Here is a 26,060-nt window from a genome sequence, read left to right as displayed (position 1 = left end):
ATGTTGTCAATAAAGGTTGATAGACCTTCTGTGACCGACCCTATCCCACTCATTATGGGTCTCACTTTTGGTAGTACTGTATGGGGTTTGTGAACATTGAGTAAAAAGTACATAACAGGCATTATATAGTTGGACATTGGGTAGCCAGTGGGTAGCCAAGGGCAAGAGATGGTCCTGTTTCTTTAGACTGGTGAGGTGTTCTCGTATGCGGGTGCGTAACTGCCTTATGGTACTCCCAACATAGACCATCTGGCAAACGCACATGATAGCATAGACTACAAACTTGGTCCTGCAGTTGATGAAATCCGTAATGGCAGGCTTAATGCCCAAATTAGTAGTACATTCTTTAATGTCTGGATACGCCTATTTACAAAGAGTACAAGTACCACATTTGAAAAATCCCCTCATGGGACTGAGCCAATCTGAGCCTATGTGCTTGCGGTTGGTTACCAATGAGGGGCACAATCTATTCTTCAAAGTGTGCGCTCTAGTGTACACGAAAGATGGTTTATCACTGATGAATGGCAAAATGTCTTTATCCAGTTTCAGAAGATCCCAGTGTCTTGTGTACAATACTATACATTTTGTGGGCATCAGTGGAGTATTGTGTGATGATATCCACATGTTTTTGAGGTATTTTAGTGGATTTGGTCATGTTGCTTGGTTTCAACATTTCAGTTCTAGATTTCTGCTCAATTTTGTTGCGTGCTGATGTTAAGGGGCTATCCAGGTAACCCCTCTTCTTGAATCTCTTTGTCAGGAGTCCAATCTCTTGTGCAAATATGGTATCTGTACTACAGTTGCGGCGTGCCCAGAAGAATTCACTGGCCAGAATGTTCATAACTGTAGATTTACGGTTGCAACTGTCTGCATGTAATTTACTGTTAACTTCAGTAGGTTTTCTGAAAGTTCTGGTTTCAATCTTGCCCTGGGATATGTAAATCGTAAAATCTAAAAAGTTAATGGATGTGTTACTGATTTCCCCAGACAGATTGATGCCAAACTCATTATTGTTCAGATGATCCCCAAAGGCAGTGAAATCATCTGATGTGCCTTTCCAAATTATCAGTTCATCGTCAATATAATGTTTCCAGAGCACAAGATTGCCCAGGAATATATTATTAGCAAAAATGTGCTGTTCCTCATATTTGACATGAAAAGATTGGCCAAAGAGGGCGCATACTTGGCCCCCTTAGCAGCACCCTTCATTTGGGTATGGAAAGACTCATTAAAGAAAAACACATTATTGTCAAGAGTAAACTTCAAAAATTCTTTCAACATATTCACATGTAACGGAAAGGAAGCAGAATGATTTTTGAAGACGTGGTCAATAGTGCTTATTGCTAAATCGTGGCTGATTGATGTATAAAGAGCCGTTACATCCATAGTGGCCAGCAAATAGTCCTCTCTCCATTCAATGGTGGACAGGGTCTGTAGTACATGAGTACTGTCTCTGAGATATGTGGGCATTTTGGTTACATAATCCTTGAGTATGTTGTCAATATAGGTTGATAGACCTTCTGTGACCGACCCTATCCCACTCATTATGGGTCTCACTTTTGGTAGTACTGTATGGGGTTTGTGAACATTGAGTAAAAAGTACATAACAGGCATTATAGGGTTGGACATTTTCAGAAATGACCTTTTGTCATCTGTGATGTTACCTCTACTATGCCAGTCATCAATCAAATGGTGTAGGTAGCGTGTGATCTTAACTGTGGGATTACCCTGCAATGTTTTATAACATCCTGGTGTCTGAAGATGATTGTGTCCCATGGTGAGGTAATCATTCATGTTGAGCATCACAATATTGCAGCCATTGTCAGCTTTGCGGATCACTATGCTGGTGTCTTTACACAGGATATCAAGTGCTTCCTTTTCTTGTCTACTTAGATTTTGCGCTTGCTTGGGTATGAGAATATTGCGTTGCTTATCCATATATGTGTGGATGTCTTTAGTCACTGGCTGTTGTAAGGTTTCAATAATATTCTCGTTGGCCAATTGTGGGGTAATTTTGATTTCACCCTGAGTTCTTGCACAGGAAGATTGGTGGCTCTGATTCCAAGTTCCTGATAAGTCACAGTCAATGGGGTGTCTGAGTCTGAAGTTAGACTCATCAACAAGTGTGTGTTTTCAAAATCTTCAATGGTTAGTGTGCTAGGTACATCTGGAATGTCTCTTGGTTTAAATTGCTCAACCTGTGTGGCAAAGTATTTTTTCAGTTTAAGTTTACGAGTAAACTTAAAGAGGTGTACCTGGAAGTTGACTAGATCTGTGGAGTTCGTGGTGCAAAATGGTAGGCCCTTATTCAATACTTTTTCTTCTTGTTGGGTGAGCACTCTCTCAGATAGATTGATAACCAGGCTTCCAGTTATCGGTTCCCCTGTTGTTTCCTCGAGCCTGCTCTCGTTAAGATGCCTGTCAATTGTCTGTTTCTGTCCGTACCTCCTCCCTCTCCCTCTACCTCTCCTGCCCATGTGGTGGTGTTCCATGTTAATGTATTTTGTGCAGGTTGGTTGAGAAACCGTACCTGCTTGCCAACTTGGCGGGTACCCTTTCGTAGTGTTTTATTTGTTCTAAAAAAAACTTGCCCTGGTTGGGTTGTGGCTGGGGCTGGTTACTTCCAGTTTTTTGAGTGGTATCAGTACCATTGCTATCTGACTCTACTTCAGAGCTACCCATGGAAGTATTGGGGGTATTGTCCCTATATTTACTTTGTGGTTTAACAAATTTAGATTGGAAAGTGTAAACACGATCCTCTCTATAGTCCTCATCGTCGAACTTAATTTCATCTTGGTAGGTTACTAAAATCTGGTGCATTTTCTCATAGTTCTTGTCTTTGGTGGCCTGCGGGTTGGGCATGCCTTTAATTTCTTCTTTCATAGTATCTATTAGTTCCTGTGTCCTAGTATGTTCCTTTCTAGCATGTTCAATCAAGAGTTGAATCATTTTGGTAGAGCTTTAGTGTAGGTTAAATTCCCATTCATTCGCTAAATCTTGATCTTCCTGATTATCAAAATCTGGGAATATCAAAATTCGTAAACCTTTCGGAATCGTTTTATTCTCTATGTAATTTGTGAGAGATGCCTGTTCCCAAAATTTGTTAATCTTTCTTAGATAGCCTTTCAAGTTTAATACATTTTTTGGCTTAGTGTTTCAAAAGAATAGTAAGAACTCTTAAATGGATTCAAAGTGCTCCCTCGAAGAGCAAAAGGGCAGCTCGTTCTTCTTCCCTATTTCTGAGATAGTTCGCCATTCTCCTGATAGTTTACAATAGGTACGACAAGTAGGTTTGGTGTATGGTGAGCATCAACAGAAATAGCGCAGCACCCCAAGTCACATTGAGACATGTAAAACAAAGAAGGCGGATAGTGACAGTTATGGGGTGCGCTCAATTTCTCCAAAATTTGGGTAGTCCAATGCAGCAACCACTGCACGGGAGGTTCCCCCGGGTTCCTCAATCAGTTAATAGCATGAAGAAGTGTTTGTGCAGTAATAGAAATCCAACTAAACATATTTACTGAAAGTGCATTTTGATGGAAATGACTTTCAATGAATAAATTTAGTTGGATTTCAATTCTATGAATCCATTTTCGATGGATAGCCCAGATATCAACAGTAGGGTGTGTAGGGCCTAGTTTATCTGCATTACGGAAAGAAGGATGTGATGGGAAGAGAGTTGTGGACCTGTAATTCAGACAATACTGGCCAACAAACTGTGCATCTGTAAGTATTTATACAGACATACAAGGAAATAAAGTCACATGCTCAGAAATCTAGCCACTATCCTGTCTCTTTTCCCTGTCTATGTCTCAAATTTGATATAGTGAATGATTTGTAATTTGCCTCTAATCTCAACCAGGGTCTTGGAAAACTATATTGGTAATGAGTGCAGTGTTGCAGTTTCACAGATGATGCAGAAATGTCAGAGCACCCCACTCGCAGCATCTGTACCAAGAAACCTTACACCATTTTGGTTCAGTTATTTCACTTGCCACTTGGGGGATACCAAAAATTGAATGATTTATGGAACTTCAGTGAATGTTAGGTTTAAAAAATTAGATTGGTAAATGCCTTTAACCGAAAGAAACACATTGAGATCTGTCCTCTTCCATCTAGTCCAACAAGTCATGGTCTTCCATATGTGGTGGTGGCAATTGGCCCTGGATTGAAGTAATCAGGGAGGGAGTTTCAGAAGCTTTTCTTTACTAATGCACAGCCTTATCTCTCAAAGGAAGAGGACTTTGTGAAGCCAAACAGCAAGGAGGAGGCACAGAAGCTGTGGATGGCTGAGCAGGCAAAAATGAGGCAAATTCTGAGTCGCCAGCAGGAGCAGATGGCAGAGGACAACAGATGGCTGAGGCAGGAGGAGCGATTACTGGTAAGTCACAAAAACGGTGGGTAGGCGGTATCACTTGAAGAATGTGTGATGCTTTCAATATCTGGTGCAGCCACTTGAACCATCACAGTTTCACACCCATAAGAAATTCCACACCTCATTGTTGCTTTGCTTGCTCTGAGGATGCATACATACAGATATCTATACGTCCTAACCCCCCTTCCACCTCCGAGTCCTAGAGTCACATAGACAAATGTAATGGTCCGCAGAGTTGGGCGGGCCAACATTTTATAATTGCTTCTTAATGAAGACAGTGGAGTGTAGTGCCCAGACAGGGACATATTTATAAATATTTGCGCCAGTTATCTGGTTGCCTGTGCCATCAAGACCCTTATAGGCTTGGCAGAATAACTTGAGCACATACTGGGAGTCACTGTTAACTTTTCAGAGATTAGTTTTATTTTGACTCAAAGAGGAATCACAGGGAAGGGCTCTGTACCTTGTGCGATCTGCATTTGGAAGTCTGGGCGGTCAGCATACCGTTTGCTACCATAGTCCAGGTGGGAGATTACTAGGCCTTTAGCTACCGTTCAGGGGTTATCCTGGAGCAGGACCAGGAAAACCTTTTTGTAGATGCTTTATCCAGCAGAAGGCATTCCTTGCAGTGGAACTAATCTGTAAATTCACACTTGTGTCAACATCTTTCTGTAGATGATGCATTGGAGTTCTACCCTTTTATGGATCAGTGCCTTTTCCTTGAGGGAGGTCGGAACTGCCCCTAAAGTGTCAATTTTTTTATGAGGTGGGGGGGGGGGGGCATTTTGTCCTAGGGCTAGGATTTTGTTTTTTTACCCATTTGTTTTAAGGCTTGTGTTGCTCATCCATGCTTGACTGGATCCGGGCATCTTGACCCTGTGCCAAACTGTTTTGAATTGCCTGCCACTTGCAAGTAGATCTCAATGCCTTCATGGAAAAGCATCAGGCTATCAGTGGCTTCATGTGTATGCTAATCTACAGGGGGTCGGTGGAGTGATGATCTTTTGGGGTTCCCACAAAACCCGCTTTGGGTGATATTACCACAAGTCCTTCTTTTATTTTTTAACCTTTATTTATTACTGCCATTTACAGGTGCAAAGGTACATATGATACACAGACTTTGTATTACTTGAATTGGAGTACATTTTAGGATTGGAGAATGATCATGTATTTAGTCAACATGAATACAGCGGTTACAGTATTTTACATGATGGACGTCTGTCATCACAGGTCTAGACCGTATAAGCAACGTTACCCAGGTAAGAGCAGAAGCCTGCCCAGGCATCACATGGTCTAGAGAGGGCAGGTAAGGTAGAGATATACAGGTCCTCACATTCCTGAACTCATGTCAATGTCACCAGCCATTCTTTCACACTGGGAGGTTTTTTGTCCTTCCATTTTTGCAGGATAGTTCTCTTGGCGATCAAGCAGGCTACGTTCAAAAAAGCATACTGGCTCTTACTGTGGATTGTCGGCCATATGCCAAACAGGGATCCCAATAGGTTTTGTTCCAAAGGGAAGCTAAGCACTTCTGATATATGAATGCCCAAAACATATGTAGGTGGTCAGCTGGGATGTGTCGATATCTGGGGCAGCCATGCTGGTCAGCTTGGGCCATTTTGGACAGCCTGGCAGGGATATGATATAGTCTATTCAGTAGTTGGAATTGTATACATTTTAATCTAAAGTTGATTGAGAATTTCTTGGTATGTGTGCACATGCGGCCACACTGCTCATCCGTGAGTTCAAAACCAAGATCCCAGGACCATCCATCCCTTGCTTGTGAGGTGGGGGTGAGGCAGGATCTAGTATCATCTTATAAAATGTGGATACGATATGTGTACAGTCTCTGGAGTTCGCGATGTAGGCCAACTGGATGGATTCTGGGGGCTCTGCTGGGTAATACGGCCATCTAGCTGAGATGGCCGCACGTACCCTATAGTATTGGAGCTGGTGTCCGCCAGCAGTCCCATGCCCTGGTTTCCAGGTGGAGGGTGTAATAAATGCACCATCGGGAAAGATATCGGCCAACGCTCTAAAGCCCAGGTTTTCCCATCTTGTCTGGATTGCCCTGTCCCATGTTGGATTTAACTTGGGGAATCTCCACAGGGGAAGCCATCGATAGTACAGTTTTTCTGCCCCTGTGAGGGCGAAAAATGTGCGCCATGCCCGTAGTGTGGAGGCAGCTAGATCAAATTGACAGTCGTCTTTGTAGTGTTGGTCAAGTATTAGCATTTTTAGATTAGATTCAGCTGCGGCTAGCGGATTTGGAGGGGGGCAATCCTTCAATGGCAACTTTGGGGAAAGTGCTGTAGATGATCACCTGTGCAATGCGTTTTTTGCTCAGTTCACTCAGTAGCCACACCGTCTAAATATTGCAGCTCAAATGATTTTACTTTATGCCTTGGTTTAAAATGACAAATTACTTCAGAGTGCTACCATTTTGGCTAAATCGAAAGGGAATCCCAGATTTGTTCCCAGAGATGTAATGTTATTTATTTGGGTCTTATATAGAGCGGCTTCTGCCATTTGTGGGTGGTTAATGGGTTAAAGCAAGGATTGCAACTTTTCTGCTGCTATAATGGTGGTGGTGTGAGGCAGAGCAGAGAATGGGCCTCATTACGAGGTTAGCAGTAACCCGCCCGTGTCACTGGCGGGTTGCCGCCAACCATAGCACCTGACTTCCCGGTGCCACCGGGACATTACAAGTCCCAGCAGCGCAGGAAGTCCGCAGACAGATGTTGTAAGTCCCCATTCCCATGGAGTCCCATAGGACTCCCTGGGATTGGGGAAAGGGAAGCACTGGCACCATTGCAAACGGCGCCAGTGCTTCCATGATGACTCTGCCTACTGGGTACTAATGCGCCCGGCAGGGTCAGACTCATAGTGTGGCAGTCCGGAACAAGGGTGCCGGTGAGCTTACCGGCACCCTTGTTTCCGGACCGCCACAATTGCAATGAGGCCCATTGTGCTCTGTGTGCATGGACGCGTGATGTGTGTGGCAAGGTGAGATCTGAAGATAGTCGGGTTGCTTAATACCTGGAGACCTTACCCCAGCCTGATATCAGAGAAAGAGATTGCTTGGTTTTCACAAAGCCATATGTGTGGTGTACAATGGCATGTGGCAAAATCTTGTTCTTACCTGCACCTTCAGTGCAGCCAAACCTCTTCCCTGGCCTAGAAAAGTCTTCCATGCCAGCCATCTCCATGATGATGTACAACATTTTCAGAGCAGTGATGTGCCACTTCCCTGCTGGAGGGTACCTCATGCTATCCGAAACATGATCCTGATGGGTAAGAGATCTTCCAATACCTATGTGGGTACTTTTCAGTTCCAAAGCTGTGTGCCAAGGCGCACAGCTTGCCTCTCCAGGGCCCGCACCATCTCGCACACTCATCTGCAAGACAGATGAAAATGATGCAACTAGGACCCTTGTGTACTCTCTGTGGTCATGTGACTTCTCCTAGAAGAGGAATGTTGTATATAAGGAGCTATACCGGCATCCTCTGGAATGGTGCCAGCGATAATGAGGGAAAAAGGTACCAGTAGAATGTTGACATCGGAATTACCATACTTCTCCGCTGCCTCAAAACCAGCAGACAGTAGGAACATAGTCTTGGCAATCTGACTTGGGTTGTTGTTTTCTATCTTGCTTTTTACCTGGAACTAAACTAGCTATTGTTGTTTTTCACTTGGGAATAAAAATTAAAATGCAAATTGGTGTGTATGGCAGGAACTTGAAGTGGGAGATTTTTGATTTGGGCGATACACAACACTCATCGAAGATGGAGACTGGTCCATACATTGATTACCATTCTGTCTTGAGGGATAGTCTATAGTGATGTAGTAATGTAAAAGAAGAATGTGCTGCTCTTATTTATTTATATTTTATTTTGATGCTTTGTAAGAGTACTCATGCGACCTGAGACTCTTTTGAAGTACTTATCTGAAAGCAAAGAAAGGCAGAGTACAGACAGAGTAGACCATGTCACATTATGTTGTCACTGTCTATATACAGAGGGTTCAGCTAGGTGAAGAAGTTGCAAAATGATGGTGCATCTGATGGCAAGAGTGGCAGTAGGAAAGAGGCCTTCTCTTGCTGTGCCCCTGCCTATTGGACCACCTTTCGGCTGGCAGTCTGGAACACTTCTTCACTCTTGCAGTTCAAGAAATGAACTCAAGACCCTCTCTACAGTCAGTAGCCAGGCTGCTGTGTTCCAGCATTACATCCAATCCCCTTGGCCGTAGCATCCCATACCACATATTGTAACCTGACCGTATATGTTACCCTCAACAACATATAGTGCTCTCTGTTGCTTCCTATCTATGTTACCTCAATATAAATTCCCAAATACAAATACAAAAACACTTTGGCCTGTGTTGCATTACCCTAAGGGTGCAAAGTCATTTTATTACATAGGTAAAGATTCATGCTTGGAATAATTGTTTCTTTTCTCTCAGAATGTCCTTATAGCCAACGTTGTGCTTTAGACACACAGTACTTTTAGCTGTTTTCTGGGAGAGTGGATTTCTTTCACCAAAAGACCACATTGCCTTCAGAAAATGAATGAAAACCCGGCTATTCAATTCAATGAGACACCTCCCACAACTATCCCCTCGAACCGAAACCAATCAAGGGACGGTACGAATCCTGGAACGAACAATAAAACAACCACACTGTACTAACCACAAACCACTAACCACCCTGCTCCTCACTCCGCTCCAGCATACCCCATATTCACATCACACGACCCAACGGGCCAGCCTAACACACACAATGCACACATACATGAAAGAACAAATTGCTGCAAACAAACAACCCACACAATCCAGACGTTGCCCCTCCGGACACAATAACCCCAGTGCGCAAAAACTATCAAGAGAAAAGAGGACATAATTATCAAGGAAATTCAGACACTGGAGAATGCAGCAATGAAAGAAAAGGAGTGAAGCCACCTGAAGAAAGGGGAGTATAAGGAGAAGAAATGAAGAGAAGGTGCTATCAGGGGTAGATGGAGAAGGGAAGGGGCTGGACAGTGGGGTCCAGCTAAACCATCTAGTACTGGCAAGCTAAGAGGTATAAGAGACAGAGGGGGAGACAGAAGGTGGAATTCAGAGCATGTGAGATCTGAGTTGGGGGAGATCAGAATGGTAGGCTGAGACAAATTGAAAGCCGTACTGAACTGGGCAGAGAAGGGGTAGTGACAAACCCTTAACAACTCTAGAACCACACTTGTCTCCTCTTCCAGAGCTGTTAGGGGTTTGGCACCACCTGTTCTCTGTCCAGACCCATAATCCAGCTCAGGTGGGATCAACTAGCCCACTGTGGAAAATCAAAAGCACTTACCATCAAATAAGTGTGTATGAACCAAGAAGAGAACGGCTGGATAGATGTGTGCTGAACTCAAGCTCTAGTGGAACTCACAAGGGCACTGATTAGACTATAAATATCTTTCTTAGCTGTCTATAGCCAGCAACTTCTGACCCGGATGCCTGGGACCACTAGCGAGCCTAAAGATCGAATAAGGACCAAGAGAGGAGCTGAACCTGATCTAGGCTACCACAAGATCAAGAAAAAGCAAGTGACCTGAGAGTGTGTCTTGGCCAATGGCTTTAATGACAGTGGCCATACAAGTGACCCAAGACAAACACGGAAGAAATACATTTTCAATGTTGAGGTTTACTTATGGTACAGGAAGGCTAACCTTTATTGAGAGACTTGAGTGCCTATAGGTCATCCAATCAAAGACCCATGGGCTTGGATATGTTTGTAACATGTGTACCTATAACTGAGTCCCTGAAGATCTCACTTTCTTTTGGTATGATCCTGGGTTTCATGAAGGAAAACTCTAGGAACTGTGAAGGGCCTGGCACTTTCAACAATTAGAAGTTATCCTGATCATTGGTGAATGCTTGTTGAACTTTAATCTTGTGGTGACAACCATGTTAGAGACTGGCACTGAACCATGTGAACATTCCCGGCTTTTATCAGATGTACTGTCTCCAGTGTTTTTACGAATATTTTGACATCCCACCTAAGAAGGTTCATGAACTCTGGCTCAGTAGATAAGTTCAATGAGATTCCTGTGAGGAATTTGACCATCCGCTACAGGGGGGGAGGTGTGCCTGGGCTTTTTTTATATGTTTTTAAGAAATCGAATGGTCGGAGATCAACCTCAGAAAATGTGTGGGGATAACCACATGTATTTTCCTATGCTTGCTGCAAAACAAACACATAGTCACGTGTCCTCTGGGTGGACACAGCCTACAGGCACAGACCCCTTGTCATGTGCAGCTGGAATGTGACAACCAGAGGTACATCAAAGCATATCAGGAAGGGGGTCAGCACCTTCCTCCTGCCATGGCCAGCATAGATTAATATCAAAGGCTCCATGGATCCACCCTGTCTATTGTCAAAAGTTCTTCTGGTGGCAGCGCATACTGATGAGAGTTAATTGAAACAGACCTGTGGGAGGCCTGACCGAAGAACTGACGAAAGGGGACAGGAAACCACCACATTCCTTATATGAAATGTGTCAACTTGAAGCTAGCTACCACCCATCTGTATGAAGGGCAGTGAATGGCATGTCTGGGACAACTGTTGACAGTGGGCACTGTTAGGGAGAATTCTCATGTTAGGGCTAATTTCCCTCACCTAGTGAGTCCCCCAGCAGCCTTGCTGGACTTCTGGAGTTTATTGTTTTACTTGATAAGAGTGTGAGCTTTTCCCCCACTCTTACTCATGGTTTGCCATGTCTCTTTTACCTGTTTTTGAAATTGTGGGCTTTGGAGTACACCACTTCAGTAGTCCCCTTCTTTTGTGTGTTACACAGCACCTTCAGTGCAGTGACACGGGGCTGTCTCTTAGACTTCCCATCAACTCAATTTCTGAGGCTGACTACAGTCCCCCAGAAAAGGGTAAAGTTGCCATTAACTGTACTTAGTCAATTAACCACAGATCCAGTACACCCCATCTTACATGGAGTACTGGAAAGGCTTACTTTGTATGCCTTTGTATCTGTACCTCCTAGAGCATTGTTTCGCTCTTTTAACATTTAGACTTGGCTGGTGGCAGTGGTATCTATCCTAACTTTTCTACCGCGATTATACTATATAAACGTGGTATTGTTTTAGGATATTATATTAGCCTCGAACTTAAACCCGCTTGACCAAATACTTTTTCTTTTGGCTCCGGTCAAGTTTATTCGCCTTATTTTTTTTTAAGTCCTTCTTGTGTTTTACTTTGCACAGCAAACCAGGTTTGCCGTCTTTGTTCACTGTCTTTTGGCGGGCTTCTGCTCAGAACCCCTCCTCCAGGCGCCTGGGTGTCTAGATGGGCTGAATGTGAGGGAGGGTTGTAGTCACCCCCTGCATAGGGTATTTTAGGAAAACCAAGTCGCACTTTGCCATGATTGGCTGAGGTGGTTGCCCGGTGAAGCCATGCTGCAGTCCTGAGCTATCTACCCTTCGACGACCAGAGAAGATCCAGTCCGGAGTCTACTTCCCTTGAGCCTGGTGGGGATAACCAGCTCATCTTCCACAGCCAGAGGACCCTCTTCTTGGTCGAAATCGATGCACACTGCTGTAGTGGTCCGGATAGCCATCTGGAGAGCCTCTCCTGTTTTTAAGGAGTGCACCTTTTATTCATCGTCGCTGCTGCCGGCTTCATCCCTGTTTGGTGCAGACCGCTCCAGACGTCCTCCTTCGCACCGAAGCTCTAGGAGCCGTAAGTCTGCAGGAACCCAACAGGAGCAACTGCCGTGGCACCAGCTTCTTCATTGAATAAGGTACTGTGTTCTGCTTGAAGAATCAGGGTGAATCCCTTTTCTTCATCTCCAAGGCTTGCCCTTGCCTTCCCTCCTTCTTATAACTTTTGCTTCCTCTGTTGACAATATCTAAGTACTCCTGGCAACGTTGAATCTTGAACTATCCGACTGTGTGATCCTTGACAACAGGAACCCGGTTCCACTTGACACTGGCTCCGGCCTATTGACTTTTGAATTTCCGTCAAATAGTGTTCTCTGATTCTGTCTGCCTTGACAAAAGTATTGCCTATGATTTTTGTCCGCAACTCTCTCTGGTTAACTCAGGTGCTAAGTGTGTTTTTGCCCCGGTAACATTTCTTGCTGCGGATACGCGTTTCTTTAGTAAGATCGAACTGTCATTACTGTCAAAAAGTGATCACAAGTGTATTCCTGGTAACGTCTTTTTGCTCATAACACCGGTTCGTTAACACATAGGGTTTAGAGTTAGAGTGTACCAAAGTGAATTGGTTGGTTGTAGTGTATTTTACGTGTGGTTTTGAATTAATAGAAGTGTTGTGTTAATAACAAATAGTTTAAAAATAAATGTTCTTTTTTTACCTGAAACCTTGAGTCAGTGTTTGCTTGAGTCACAGTAATTGTGGTCCCTTTGTGTAATCTCTTCTACTGCTCATATACTCTTGAGATAAGCCTGGCTGCTCCGCTACTGCTACCACTTTAACATAGTAGTACAGGCTTGTACCAAAGGTAAAACTTGTATTGCCACCTGTAGTCTTAATTGTGTGTAGTGTTCCCTAAGGGCACTGCACAGGATTCTGCCTAACAGGCACCCCCTGCAAGGGGACCCCCTTACAGGGGGAAGAAGTATGTGATTTGATGGAGACTGAAAGTCTGTTCACAGACTTCAAAGGAGACCTGCGCTTCAAAGGAACCACAGAGAACTCAATTTACCAGAGAAACAGTTTGATCCACAACACACAAGAAGATGGGTGGGACTTAGTAGCACATGTGTTCCCTTACCTTTCCTGTTGCATAGCACTATGGTTATGACCTCACGCATAACAGAAGATTGTTGGTGGAGACCCAGGATTGTTTCATTAAGTTAGCTTCAGCCTGCACCAATCACTAGGGCCCATTTGGCTTTAAAAGAGGGTTGACCCCCTCTTTTGGCAGATCATACGACGACTTTGAAAGGAGTACAAAGAATTACTCATTTGGACCCTGGCTGAAGTTACAGTCTGCCTTACAGCTTACGCCAGTGAAGTAAGGCCAGGATTTACAAGACGGGCGCAAGATCCCTCCCCTAATCATCTCCCAGGGAACAGAGGGAGATACCGACTTCAGAGGACCCGTCCAGCAGCTCCAGAATTGGTACCCAGCCAGCACACAGAGAATTAATGCACTGAACCTGTCTTTGGCTGAATTTTTGACCGAGCAGCATATACATGTCTGCTAATTTCTTCCATGTGCTCTGCCTTTGGCATTGACATTACTTGGCATGAGGCCAAAAACTGAATGGGCCATGAACATATTTAGTATTGTTAAATAGATTATTTAATCATTCCTGTATGTTATTTGTTGAGAATGTTTACCTCCATCTTATTACTATTTGTATCTACCAGCCCTCCACTTTCACACTATTGCGTTTTTCTAATTTTCTTTGTCAATAGTTAATGTTGATAATTCTGCATTCCTTCACCTTCATAAGCATGCTCCATACATGTATGCGGTTCATATACAGCATACACATCAGCCTCGAGTTATCACTCGAGACTGGTGTGCATTTGGCATATTATAGCAAATTCAGAAAATATTCATGATCACATTTCATACTAACCTATTCTTTTATCTTTTTTCCTTTGTACTTTTACGTTTATTTATTTTGCTTTCCTGCTTGTTTTCATATATATTTGATTATGCTATCATATCATTTAGATATGATGTTCGTTTAAAGTCTAAGAAATTGAGAATATTCTAATTCACAAGTCCGTTTAGGAGAACAGATTAAATATCACTTAAACTGAGGAAGCTCCTCTTTGGAGAGAAACACAGGTTGGACTTTGCATAGAACAACACATATTATTTGGTGATGTTGAAGTATATCTGGCCTTTGCATAAAAACACCATATATTATTTGGTGATGTTGAAGTATATCTGGCCTTTGCATAAAAACACCATATATTATTTGGTGATGTTGAAGTATATCCATATTTAGAAAATGTGCCGGTCTCAAATACAGCAATAATTGTCTAACTAATAGTTTTCTCTGAAACAAAGGCCTTAAAGTTCCATTCCTACTTATAGTCAGCATGATTTAGGTTGCTGCATTTCTTCACAGAAATGGCTGTCTTGTATTGTCAAACACTCTGGGGTAGGATGCTTCTTTATGTTGAAATTTGCTGACAACCATATCATGAGAAAATTCACCATAATGGTGACGCACATGGTAGTTTTTCAATTGCCACCTTTTTATGCTCAATCCTGACATATTGTGAGGGGGGGCATCATGTGTTACCCTAATTTGCATGACATTTTTCTCAACATATATACTGTAAAATGCATTATTTCAACATATTATTTAAAAAAAATTCTATGAGGGAAAGACTTGTCTTCTCTGGTTGCCTTTTGCATGCTCTCTGTGCTCGATCGCACAACACAACTCAGTGAAAAGATGTACGCCCCGCCACTTAAGTAAGTCACAAACCACCGCTGTTTTTGACCTGGGCCTGAGATCATGTAGGTCCCAAACGTTAATCCTGAAATAGCAGAGAATTGTGAAGCTGAGAATCATAATCCAACTCATATGAGATCAGCAAGTCCACCAAGAAACTAAAAGTCACCTGTGATCAAAGAAGAGACTTAACCTAGGAAAGGAAGACAGGTTAGTGATGGCCTGAACTCCATAACTGTTGATACTGGAAAGTCTACCATTGAGACTAAATAATATTGACCTAGCGCTCCTCAGCTGGCAAATGCTGAACCGGATTCTCTTTTGGGATCACTGAGAGCAGTTAGTGCTCTGGGGTTTGAGCCTGGGTGTGAAAAAACCAAGAAAACAGCAGAGCCTGGTATAGAGTCACATGGGATTGGATCTAAGAAGAACAGGTGACCAGAGATTGTGTCCTTGGCTAAGGGCTATAATGACACTTGCCTCAGAAGTGACGCAAGACAGCTAGAAAAGAAATAGAATGTCTACGGTGGAGGTTCAGATTTGGTCCAGGAGGGGCCAGCCTTTGCTGGGGGACATAAGGCATCCCTGTGGGTCAAAGATTCAAGGAATTGGAGGTTTGGAACAGGGGTCCTTGGAACTGAGGCCTGGAGAATCCCAGGAAATCTTTTGGTCTGATCCACAGTCTCCGAAAAGCAGACCCTAGGACATGAAAACTACCTGGAACTTTTAACAAGGAGAAGTAATTCTGACCTGGAATTAGTAATGAATCTAACAACCTCTTGTTGATAAACCCGGAGACGGTCCCTAAGCTTTGTAAACATTCCCTGCACTTTCCAGTTCTACTGATCTCACTACGTTTATGGAAACATATTCTTAATATTCACTTAAAAGGTTTCACTTTTGATCCTATCCTGGTCTGTACAAAAAAAACTTTTATTTACCACAAGACTGCCCTTGAGCCTTTGTTGAGCTACTGCCCCCTGACAGCAGACTAGTTCTCTACATTAAAGGTTACCTTTGAGCAGCCAAAGGTCTCCGGAGGAAATGTGCCTTGCTGTGTCAATGGTGGTTCATCCAACACTGGGAGGCTGTGCTTTCTCAAATGCACTCCCATGCTCTAAGGTGCATAGCAATGCTCTTACCATTCGGGATGCACTGTAAGCCAACTTCCTGTTGGCCTTTCTCCTATTGATGGTTTTATAGGTTTTTATTGTGTGTGACATTATCTGTACAATGTCCTGTTGCCAGTTAAGTGCAGGTTGTGGGCACACTGTAAATAAACAGTTCAAGCCACCTATATTATTTGTGCTCCTTCATTCCATTATTTCATCATATTGTAAGTGCAGTGAATGCATTCAGATGATATTGCCAAGGGTTCTGTGTTATGAATGAAAAACTGATTCCCCGGAAGACACCTTCTGAACCACTCCCCGTGGCCTCCCCTCTGTCATTATCCAGGGGACACCCTTGAAACCTCACCACTCCTCAACACACCCCTAACCCTCCCATCCACTCTCCAGACCATTTTAACCCCTCCCGCTGTCCTCACACACTTACCGATCCACCTCCCCGGCCTTTTCCTTCCTGTTATTGCACAATGGACAGTTTCACATTGGTGTGATGTCTGTTGCATAATCTAGGTAGTACACCAGGTCTAAGAAAGAAACATTCACATACTCAGCAACAGAGGGGTTAAAACCTCAGTTCTGATGCAAATTCCACATTCCTTTGTGCCAAAGTTCACTTACCTTTTACCAAAAAGTGTTGTGGCGTCAACCAATTTCTCTTTCAGGCCTTTGAAAGATTCTGTTATGGTAGAGTGTAAGGTTGCTTGTTACTGCAGATTAAAAAAATATTATAATAAAAGTAAGATAAATAATTGGCCTCCGCATGTCTTGCCATTAAAATGAGTTTTGCACAAGAAGTGGAGAGGAACAGGACCGATTTTTTTTGTTACTTTCAACAATGTCTTTTTTATAGTCCAGGCTTTCTAGTTCTAACATCATGTTTCCTTTTACACCATAGGACCCAATGCATCACACAAAGGACAAAGCCCCAGAGGTAAGTTGGACTGAAATAATCTTTCCCCAATTGAATTTTCATTTAGTGTTTTAAAAAAAAAATATTTGCATTTTAGTTTATTAAAACTTTTAGCAAAAAAGATGAAGGCTACATTTCTGTCCAGATCATCTAGTCCTTTAAGTCAAATCAAGAAGGACATATTGGGCTCCAACCCAGGCCTTCCTGTTGCAGACATGTACGTCCCCGCCTCCGCCAGAGAGACTCTACTGACATCCTCCTTGTCATTCCCTCACCCGACCTATGGACTCTCCATATCATCGCTCTTCTCTCTCCTTTCTCTTCCTCATCCATTAATGGTGGTACTAGCTGGGAGTCCCTTCTTGCCCTCTCCTCTACCACCAGGGTCATCATCAATGTCTTTCATGGTACAGTGTTCTCAGCCCAACCTTCTACTTTTTGATAGGCTCCTTCCTCGCCTTATCAACCTTCCTTCTCCTTCGTCACCGGCTCCATTGCCACCAGCTCCTTCGGCATCCCTGGCTCCCTTGCCACCTTGGCTTCCCTACAGCCTCCTAACCACCCTTCCACCCTCACCATGGCCTCCTTGCCAACGCCCACACTGACAACCTTGTCAGCCTCCTCTTCTTTGAGGAACCTGACACCCACTAATGCCATATATGGGGCTTCCTTGCCCCCTGTGCCCTACCCCCACACTGGCTCCCTACTCATCCAAGGCAGTCCCGGCTATTTTGCCAGCCTTGGCTCCTCTGCCTCCTTCTACCTCTGTCCCTCAGGCAATCTCACTGCTTATGGGGAGAACTACTGTCCCCAGCTCCCCCGTCCCCGTACGTCTTTCATACATGGCAATCTGCTCCACATTGCTATGCTGCCAAACACTCTTCTGACATCTGCAACCTCCATGAACTCCTGGATCTTTATGTTCTTGCTCTCACTGAAACTTGGTTCAAGGATAGCTCTGTCACAAGTTTTGACACACTTCTCCTGGAAGGCTACAAGATACTCTCTCTGCCTAGACCAAACAGACCATGAGGGAGAGTAGCAATGATCTTCCCCGAGTTGATTTCTGTGTCTGTCGTTCCCACTCAGGCCTACTCATCCTTTGAGTGCCTGGTCTGCAGGCTCTCCCTCTCTCCTAGCTTTTCACTCGTGCTAGTCACCTTCTATAGGCCTCCTGGTCATCTCTCCCTCTTCCTTTCTTTTGGAATGGGCTGAACTGGCTTCTTCTCTCCTTTCCTCCACTTCTCATCTCCTCCTATGGGTGATCTCAACATCCATCTCGACTCACCTGACTCCGCAGGACCTTTCTGCAATCTTTGCAACTCTTTCTCTTTCCATCTTACCCTTTGGCCCAACACACACTGCTGGCCACACCTTGCATGCTCTCATCTCAACTGACATCCCTCTATCAAGCCCTTTCACTACTTCTCTGTTCTGGACCGATCACTCTCTTCTCTCTTCTAACTTGAAGCTCTCTTCTCCTCTGGCATTGGTAAGCCCGGCACTGCTTCCCGTTTACAAGGTCATCCGACCCATGAAAAGAGTGTCAGTAGCTGCCTTTGCCTCTACATACTCTGCTCCTTCTACTCCTGCGGCTGACTCCCACCCTGACACAGCCCACTCTAACTTTAACCTCTCCGTTTATAATACTCTTGGCATTCTTGCCCCTGTCATGAGGGCACGACTGAAGCCTACCAAAAAGTGCAACTCCTGGTACGACTCTGAACTGGCTGCCCTTAAACGCAAGTGCAGGGCAGATGAACGGAAATGGAATTCTTCAGGTGCACCCTCTGACAAACTGGCTGCCGCCTCCTTCAAAGGCAGTATAGTCTTTGCATCCGCTCCAAGAAAAGAGTCTATATTCAAGCCTGCATGTCCATGGCATCCAATAACACAGCCAAACTATTCAAAGACTGCAAGGAACTAGCCAATCCTGCTGCAGCCTCTTCTACCATTGCACCCACCCATGCCCTTTGCTCGGCACCAGCTGCACACTTCTACTCAAAAACACAGGATATCCTATCCTCTTTCTCTTCTTTACCACCTCATGCACCAACATCTCTTGTACCTCCCTTGGCCACACCCACCACTTCCCTTCTTCTCTCTTCTCTCTCCCCTGTCACACCTGAGGAGGACACTAGACAAGTCCGGTCTATGAAAGCCTCCTCCAAACAGGTGGACCCCTGTCCCTCCAAAACCATCAAGGACAACATTGACTCTCTCGCTCCAGCCTTGGCCAACCTCTGCAACTTCTACTTCACCACTGGAGTTTTCCCCACTGCTCTTAAGCACTGCCTTGTGCACCCTCTCCTCAAAAAACCTTCTGCTGACCCATCCATTCCAGCAAACTATCGCCCAATCTCTATGACCCCTTTACTGGGAAAACCCCTGGAGAAGTTGGCTGTCTCTCAGCTTCCCTCCACACTGAATATGTTGGTTACTTCCAGGACCACCAGCCTGGCTTTAGAGCATCCAGATGCATGGAAACTGCTCTTCTGAACACCCGTGAAGATCTGCTCTCAAATCTTGTTTCTAAATCTCTCTCTGTGCTCATTCTACTCGACCTCTCCTCTGCCTTCGATATGGTAAACCACAACACCCTGATCGCATCTCTCTGGGATACCCTGGGCATCATTGATCAGGCCCTGATGTGGCTAACCTCTTTTCTCTCTGACCGCCATCTCAGGTGGAATTGGGGTCCTTTCTCTCCCCTATCACTCTCCCTATGTGCAGTGTCCCCCAGGGATCTAACCTGTCCCCCTGGTTTTTCAATGGCTACATGCCCCCCCTCCCCGGGCCCGTAGGATAACCACTTTCACCTCCAACTTTAAGTGTTATGCGGATGACACGCAGCTCTCTTTCAGGCTACTCTCGGCCTCTTCCTCTTCCTCACTCAAACCTGACTGTCTGTCTGCAATTCAGTCGTGGTGTGCTGCAAACGACCTCTGCCTCAACGCCATTAATACAGAGAGTGTCCTCATCAGGGCCCCTGCTCGCACCTTCCCTCTTTCTCTCTGACTGGCCTCCTGTGGCCCTGCGCCTCCACCTACCAACGAACCAAAAAATGTGGGGTCATCTTCGACCCCACTCTCTTCTTTTCGTCTCACATTGCGGACATCTCTCACAAGTTCCACTACCAACTGCACCTTCTCAGAAGTATTCTACCTTTTCTCACTTTCTGCCGGAGGCTCACCATCTCCAGAGCCCTAATCCTCTATAGGCTGGACTACTGCAACACCCTCTTTCTCATCCTTCCTTCTTCTACTCTCTGTCCTCTTCAACTCATCCAGAACAGAACCATAAGAGTTATCCTTGGCCTCAAGCCCAGGGACCGCATCTCTCCAGTTCTGAAATCCCTTCACTGGCTCCCCGTGGCTGCAAGGATTCAGTTCAAAACCCTTTGCATTGGCCACAAGGCTTTCTGAGGTGGGGGCCCACTCTATCTGCAAAGCACTCTTTCTAAATACTCTCCTCCCGAGCCCTCTTCTCGTCTTCCTCCAAATTTCTGCGGGTGAGCCTCTTCTCCAAGCAGAGACTTTGGGAGAGATCTTTATCCTCTGCAGGCACCCCCCCTGGAACAGCCTTCCCGCCTCTCTCCGTCTTGAGCCGCATCTGCTTAGGTTCTAGAAACTCCTCAATACTTTCCTCTTTGCCTCCTCCTTCTCTCTCCCTCTCCACTTATAACCACCTCTTTCTGCTCTCTCGCTCTCTCTCCTCTACTTCTGCTCAGTTTCGCTGATTGGCTGCCTGGTGTACCCACAAAGCATCAAAGGTCCCAAGCTTTACTCACCACTCTCCCGCACTTGCCTCCAAGCCTTGCACTTGCCGCAGCACTACTGCACTTTGGTTATGACCCATGAGAGTTGGTGCTCCCTCCACTTAACCCATGTTATGACAGGACTGTGCGCACTTGGTCCCTATTGCCGCCCCCCCTTGCACTTCCTGTTCTGTGTACCTGTACGATCTGAGTGTACCACGCCTAGTAAGATTGTTGTCTTGTCTTCTTTATTTTCCCCTCTCATGCATAGTTGCACTTTGAAGCACTTGTGTATAAGTGCATAATAAATAAAAAATCAATCAATCAAGGTGTAAATGTATTGCAGTAGGTCCACTTTGTCATCAGTTCCCAAACATTCTGTTAAAAATGTAATGTACAGTTTTTCCACTAATTTACCTAATCTGCCACGCTTAGAGAATGTGGTCTTGATAAAGCAGACTTTGCATTTAGCTGCCAATTATGTTTCATCTTCAGACCTGGAGGACACAAATGTTGGCAACAGTGTGATCTATTTATTGATCTGGCACTACAGAGTTTTTATTCATTTCAAATTGTGTGACTGGCAGAGAGAACACTTCTATATGCTGCCAATGTGAATGCCAACACATGCTCAAATATCATGCCCATGCCGCTAAGCCAGGAAAGATTTTAAATACATTAAAATATGAGCTCATTTTGAACAAAAGAAGAAAAATCAGCTGAAATATAAAACAGTGCAAAAGATGTTCTTATATTTTGGACTAGACTGTATCTGTCATTGCACGGTTACATGTGATAATGTCGCAGTGAAAACTTTGCCAGGTAGCCAACTTTCTATATTCTAGGAGGGGTATAATTATATATGATTACCTGTTTACCCGGTCAATCTACCTGCTTGCAACAGAGACCAGTAATTTCAGTTCTCTAATATATCGAAAGTATTTGAGAATACATGGCTTGGAACTGGAAAAAGGTGGCAGGACAGCCTACTGTTATATGTATTAAATATCTAGTCCTTGGTTCACCACCTGCTTGCACTCTGCTCAGCTCCCACATTTGTTAGGAAGGTGGTACCCAGGAAGGCTCTGGTCAGTAACATGGGAGTGCCGTTAGATAAAAACCCCAGCTGGATCTCCTTGGGAGGCGAAGTAGTCAAGTGCCAGTTGTTGCAGATCAAACTATAATACAAATGATGCCCTTCCTCCATCAGAAAAATCTCCATTTGCTTGCGGGAGCCCTGAATAGCTCCCAACTGGCCTACGATAATGCTGCCTATACAGATCTACAGGGATCGCAAACAGACAGAATATAGATCAGAAAGGTGCCAAGACACTTGTTTTATGCCTCCTGAAATGCCAATCAGTCTCTTCTCAACTCAGGAGAATCTAGTAAGGAAGAGAAGAGTGCAGGAGGGGCGGTGAAGGGAAGAGACAAGATGAAGAGAGGAGGGGTAGAGAAAACATATAAGAAGTCAGAGAGAGGAGAGCAGACAAACAGAACATCGTCAGTGAGGAAATGGCTTACGGAGAAGTTAAGTGACAGAGGTAGGTTGAACAAAGAAGTAAGGAGGCATTTGAGCCAGAGGAGAAGAGATTGGATAGAGAGACAGAAAGGAAGAAAAAGTGGCAAGGAAGGTTAGGAGAAATATCAAGGTGGAGAAGATATATAACTTCAAGGACGGACGAGTGTGATGAACTGAGGGAATTTATCCCTTCTCCCCAAGGGGGACCCTCCTCCCCCTGTGAGGCTGAGGAGGTGAGCCCGCTCCGCAACACCCTCCCTAGGGGTTGAGGCAAGTGGGAACTCACTGAGAGGGACTTCGGCCTTGTGGACAAGGACTCTCATTCCTGTGAGGAACTCTCTAATGCCCTCAAAGTGTTGGCCCATATGGATTTGTCTAACGCAAAGGAACATTATCAATTCCATAAAGATGAAGTGAACTTATGCAATCCACAACAGGAAAACAGAGAGAACAAGGGGTAGCACCCAGTGCATAGCAGAACAGAAGGAAGCGGAGCTCTCGCAGAAGTCACAGCCCGAGTAAGCCAGTCGAGCTCTGACGCAGGGCCAAAGATGCTGGAAGACCAGTGTATGATATGAGAACGGAAGAAAACACAACATGATTGAAGAGAGAGTTTGGTGGTGGCGTGACCACACATCAATGGTGGTGGGCAGTTCGCCTGCAAAACAGCACTGATACCTCTGATGAGTGAAACCCACTTCAGAACCGAGATATAGTGCAGGTTTGATTCGGAAGACGAGAATTACACACATGTGAAACAGACTGAGTGACAAGTGAGCCGCAGAGCCAAGAAGAAGCAGAAAGAGAGTCCAAGACCTTACCGGTACCAGTGACGTTACCCTTTCGGAATAGAAGGTAATCCGGGCAAGAGAATTACTGGACAGTTAAAAGGGACTCATTATAACTGGTAAAAAACACGTCCGAGTGCTAATGAGAAAATGATTGGAAAAAAGAAGAGGAATGAGAACCATGTTCATGAAAGGCAGAGCTACATGAAATACACAAAGTGGGAGCAGAGTAGAGTTGAATACTTGTTGGCATGGGATAAGGGAAAAGTCAACGCAGATCCCGAAGATGATAAAGAGAATGTTATAAATAACGACATTTGGGAAACACGTACCTAAAAGACCAGGAAGTCAAAGCTCATGCATGAAACTTCTCTCTGGGAAGAGAGGCTAAAACCTGACAAGAAAGAGAGAAGGAACTTACTCAAAAGTTAGAATGTTCACATACAAGGGGAAAGGAAATCTATCAGTCTCCTACAAGAGTTATAGAACTTTATCCAGAAGATAACAAGACATTTTTTGTGATCTATTGAGTGGAATGAAAGAACATAGAAAACCCTGTGACAAAACACAGCAACCAGGACAAGGAAGTCATTCTCCTGTCCTTGGGTAGCTGCATTAGTGGTAGGGTCAGATAAGTTAGATTTGGACGATGGACGGATTTGTTTTTTGACATTAACCCTGACTGACAAGCATGTTAGTTAGTAAAATAGGTAGGAAACACCCCATAGATATAGGGAGAGTAAGGCCTATTTTACTTTAGAATAAATATCTAATGCTTAAAATGTCTTCACAGCCTTTGTGCCCTTTTTCTGATCCTCCTCAGGAGACGGTAAAGAGAAGGGAAAATAGAACTCTAGGAAGAACGAAAAAAAGCCTCAGGATTATGTTGTCAAAGACCACAGAGAGAAAGACAAAGAACCACAGGAGGGGGAGTTGAGGTTCTAGAGGAGGTGAACCCCACCACTGTCGGGGGTGAGCCTCAGAGGGGCAGATGTACAAGCTTGTGGTAAAGCTTCAAGGAGGTGCAGTAGGAAAGACAGTCTGTAGTTCAGAGGACGGGAAGAGCAGAGGAGATCACCTCAGGTTTGAGAGTGAGTGTGGTGGTCCTCTGAGGAGGAACGTAAGGACAGACCCTCGGGTATAATGCCTGAGCCCTGAGAATCGGACCTGGTCTGGAAGTTGAACGTGAGCTACAAGGACAGTGCTGGTTTCCAGCCTCATGGTGGAAGCTTTGGGGCTTTGCTAGATACTATCCATGGCCAGCATCCGCCCTCCTGCAGGTCCAAGGTACATGTCCATGTGGATCCAGAGACCCGAGAGCAAGCTGGTTTCCCGGAGACAACAACGAGAAGCAGACAAACAAGTTCTTTCAACAAAGAGACATAAAGAAGGGTGAACGAGCACTTACAACCCCCAGTGACTGTACATTGATCATTTGCTGGTGAAGAGACCCGGATTGAGATTTAAAGTTGTTTACTTGCGGAGTAGCTACGCTATTGTTTTGTAAGAATGCATTTTTCATTTTATATTTTAGCCCACCTTTGCAACTACTCCTAACACACATTTGGGTCTCTGTCTCATATGGATCCCATTTGGCTTTGTGTAAGTGGTGATCCTATATATCGTCAAGACGAGACTTGCGAGGCTATCAGATTCTTTCCTTTCTCCCTGTTCTGGTGATAATGGTGATGTTTGGGTGTGTAACCACATTTTCCGCAGCCCCCAGAGGACGTGTGATGTGATCCCAGTACCCTTGTTGTGGGTAGTAACGAAACGCTAATATGCTGTATGCAATGTGTACCAGCTAATAGCCCAACCAAAATGAGAAAACCCACAGGAAACTCCAAATATGTTATAAATCAACCAGGACTAATCCACCAGACTGTCTCGACATATGGCACACACTTGGAGAGGTGGACCTTTACAGATTCCCTTCCCACAGCAAGGTAGGACACAGCGGCATATGCGGGCTCCCCATTACACCTGGAAACGCCCCGACACTGCCCAGACATAACAGCCCCTCTTGCCCCGATCACCAGTGGCTTACAGATGTAACTGAAGTTCTAAGTTCTAGAGTAAGCTCTGCGTCCTGGCAAGGGGGCATGGCCTGCCAGGGGAACATTTGAAATGTGTGTCCTTGCCAACTGCTGTCAGTGTGTACATTCTTTTTTCTTGCTATGTGTATATGAGATGTCAAGGAGTGTTAAACCTATTGTCTTTTGATCTTTCAGCCACTGCCAGAAAAGGAATCCGGATACAGTAAGCATTGATTCATTTTACTTCTTCATGCTTGAAATCAAATGTAAGATGCACAAGCAATGCACCCACTACCTTATTCTTTGTACTCACTCCTCTGGGCGACTTAACGTACCTCAGTCTAACAACCACATACAGTTGTTGTACCACAAACAGAAGGGCGCGTATCCAATTAATTCCACATTTATGTTCACCTAACTTCTGGATGCAAAGTAATTTGAAATAATCCTATACAAAGTGTTCCAGAATCAGTGGGAACAGTTTGCTATTTATCTGTTCTCTGCAATGTAAATGTCTGCCAATCAGGGTGAATTACTTGTGTTTCTACATTTTCCCTGGACTCCGTGAGTGTATCTTCGAACAAAATTTTTTGGAATGTCGTTTACCCTTCATCACAATCTGATTTGCAAAAATGTCTTCGCATGTGGTTCTTTTTTTTAATGCAATCCTTGGTTATCTGTTGTAATCTGAAAAAGCAGTTTTCTGGGGTTTCACCAGCGTCATCTCATTCAATTCAATATAAGAATCATCCCGGGACCTAATCTAACAGAATGGAAAAGAAAGATGCCCCCCCCATGTCCCTCTCCAGGTGAAGTGTCATAACCATTCTTGGGTCTTATTGACCCCAAATGGGGTGATAAATGAAATCTTTCCCTGAATTGGTACTTATTAAGATGTTCACAAATGAGGCAGACACACACTTTCACAATCAACCAATCACTGGAAAAACAATCACGTAGCAGAACACGGACTGGAGGTCTAGAATGGACCATGGTCATGTGCAGCACAGGCTCCGTAACATAGATTTGTCACCTCTTGCGGGGTTTCATATGGGGTTTAGCAAAATACCGAAGAGGTCACAAGGTACTATATAAGTGTCTGATCAG

General features: G+C 44.5%; 1 protein-coding gene across 4 annotated transcripts in view; it reads left to right on the top strand.

The window, feature by feature from the left end:
- PTK2B (protein tyrosine kinase 2 beta) overlaps positions 1–26,060 on the top strand; it is a 998,240-nt gene that overhangs the window by 861,060 nt on the left and 111,120 nt on the right. For all 4 annotated transcript variants that reach the window (XM_069605649.1, XM_069605652.1, XM_069605651.1 and 1 more), the window contains 3 exons: positions 4,235–4,381; positions 16,836–16,871; positions 25,149–25,176. In XM_069605649.1, the coding sequence (XP_069461750.1) occupies positions 4,235–4,381; positions 16,836–16,871; positions 25,149–25,176 (211 nt within the window). The remainder of the gene's footprint in view (positions 1–4,234; positions 4,382–16,835; positions 16,872–25,148; positions 25,177–26,060) is intronic.

This window comes from Ambystoma mexicanum, chromosome 4p (genome assembly GCF_040938575.1).
Source record: "Ambystoma mexicanum isolate Mex_15411 chromosome 4p, UKY_AmexF1_1, whole genome shotgun sequence".
NCBI lineage: Eukaryota > Metazoa > Chordata > Amphibia > Caudata > Ambystomatidae > Ambystoma > Ambystoma mexicanum.
The sequence above is the reverse complement of the archived record's forward strand: the minus strand, read 5'-3'. Positions and strand labels throughout refer to the sequence as shown.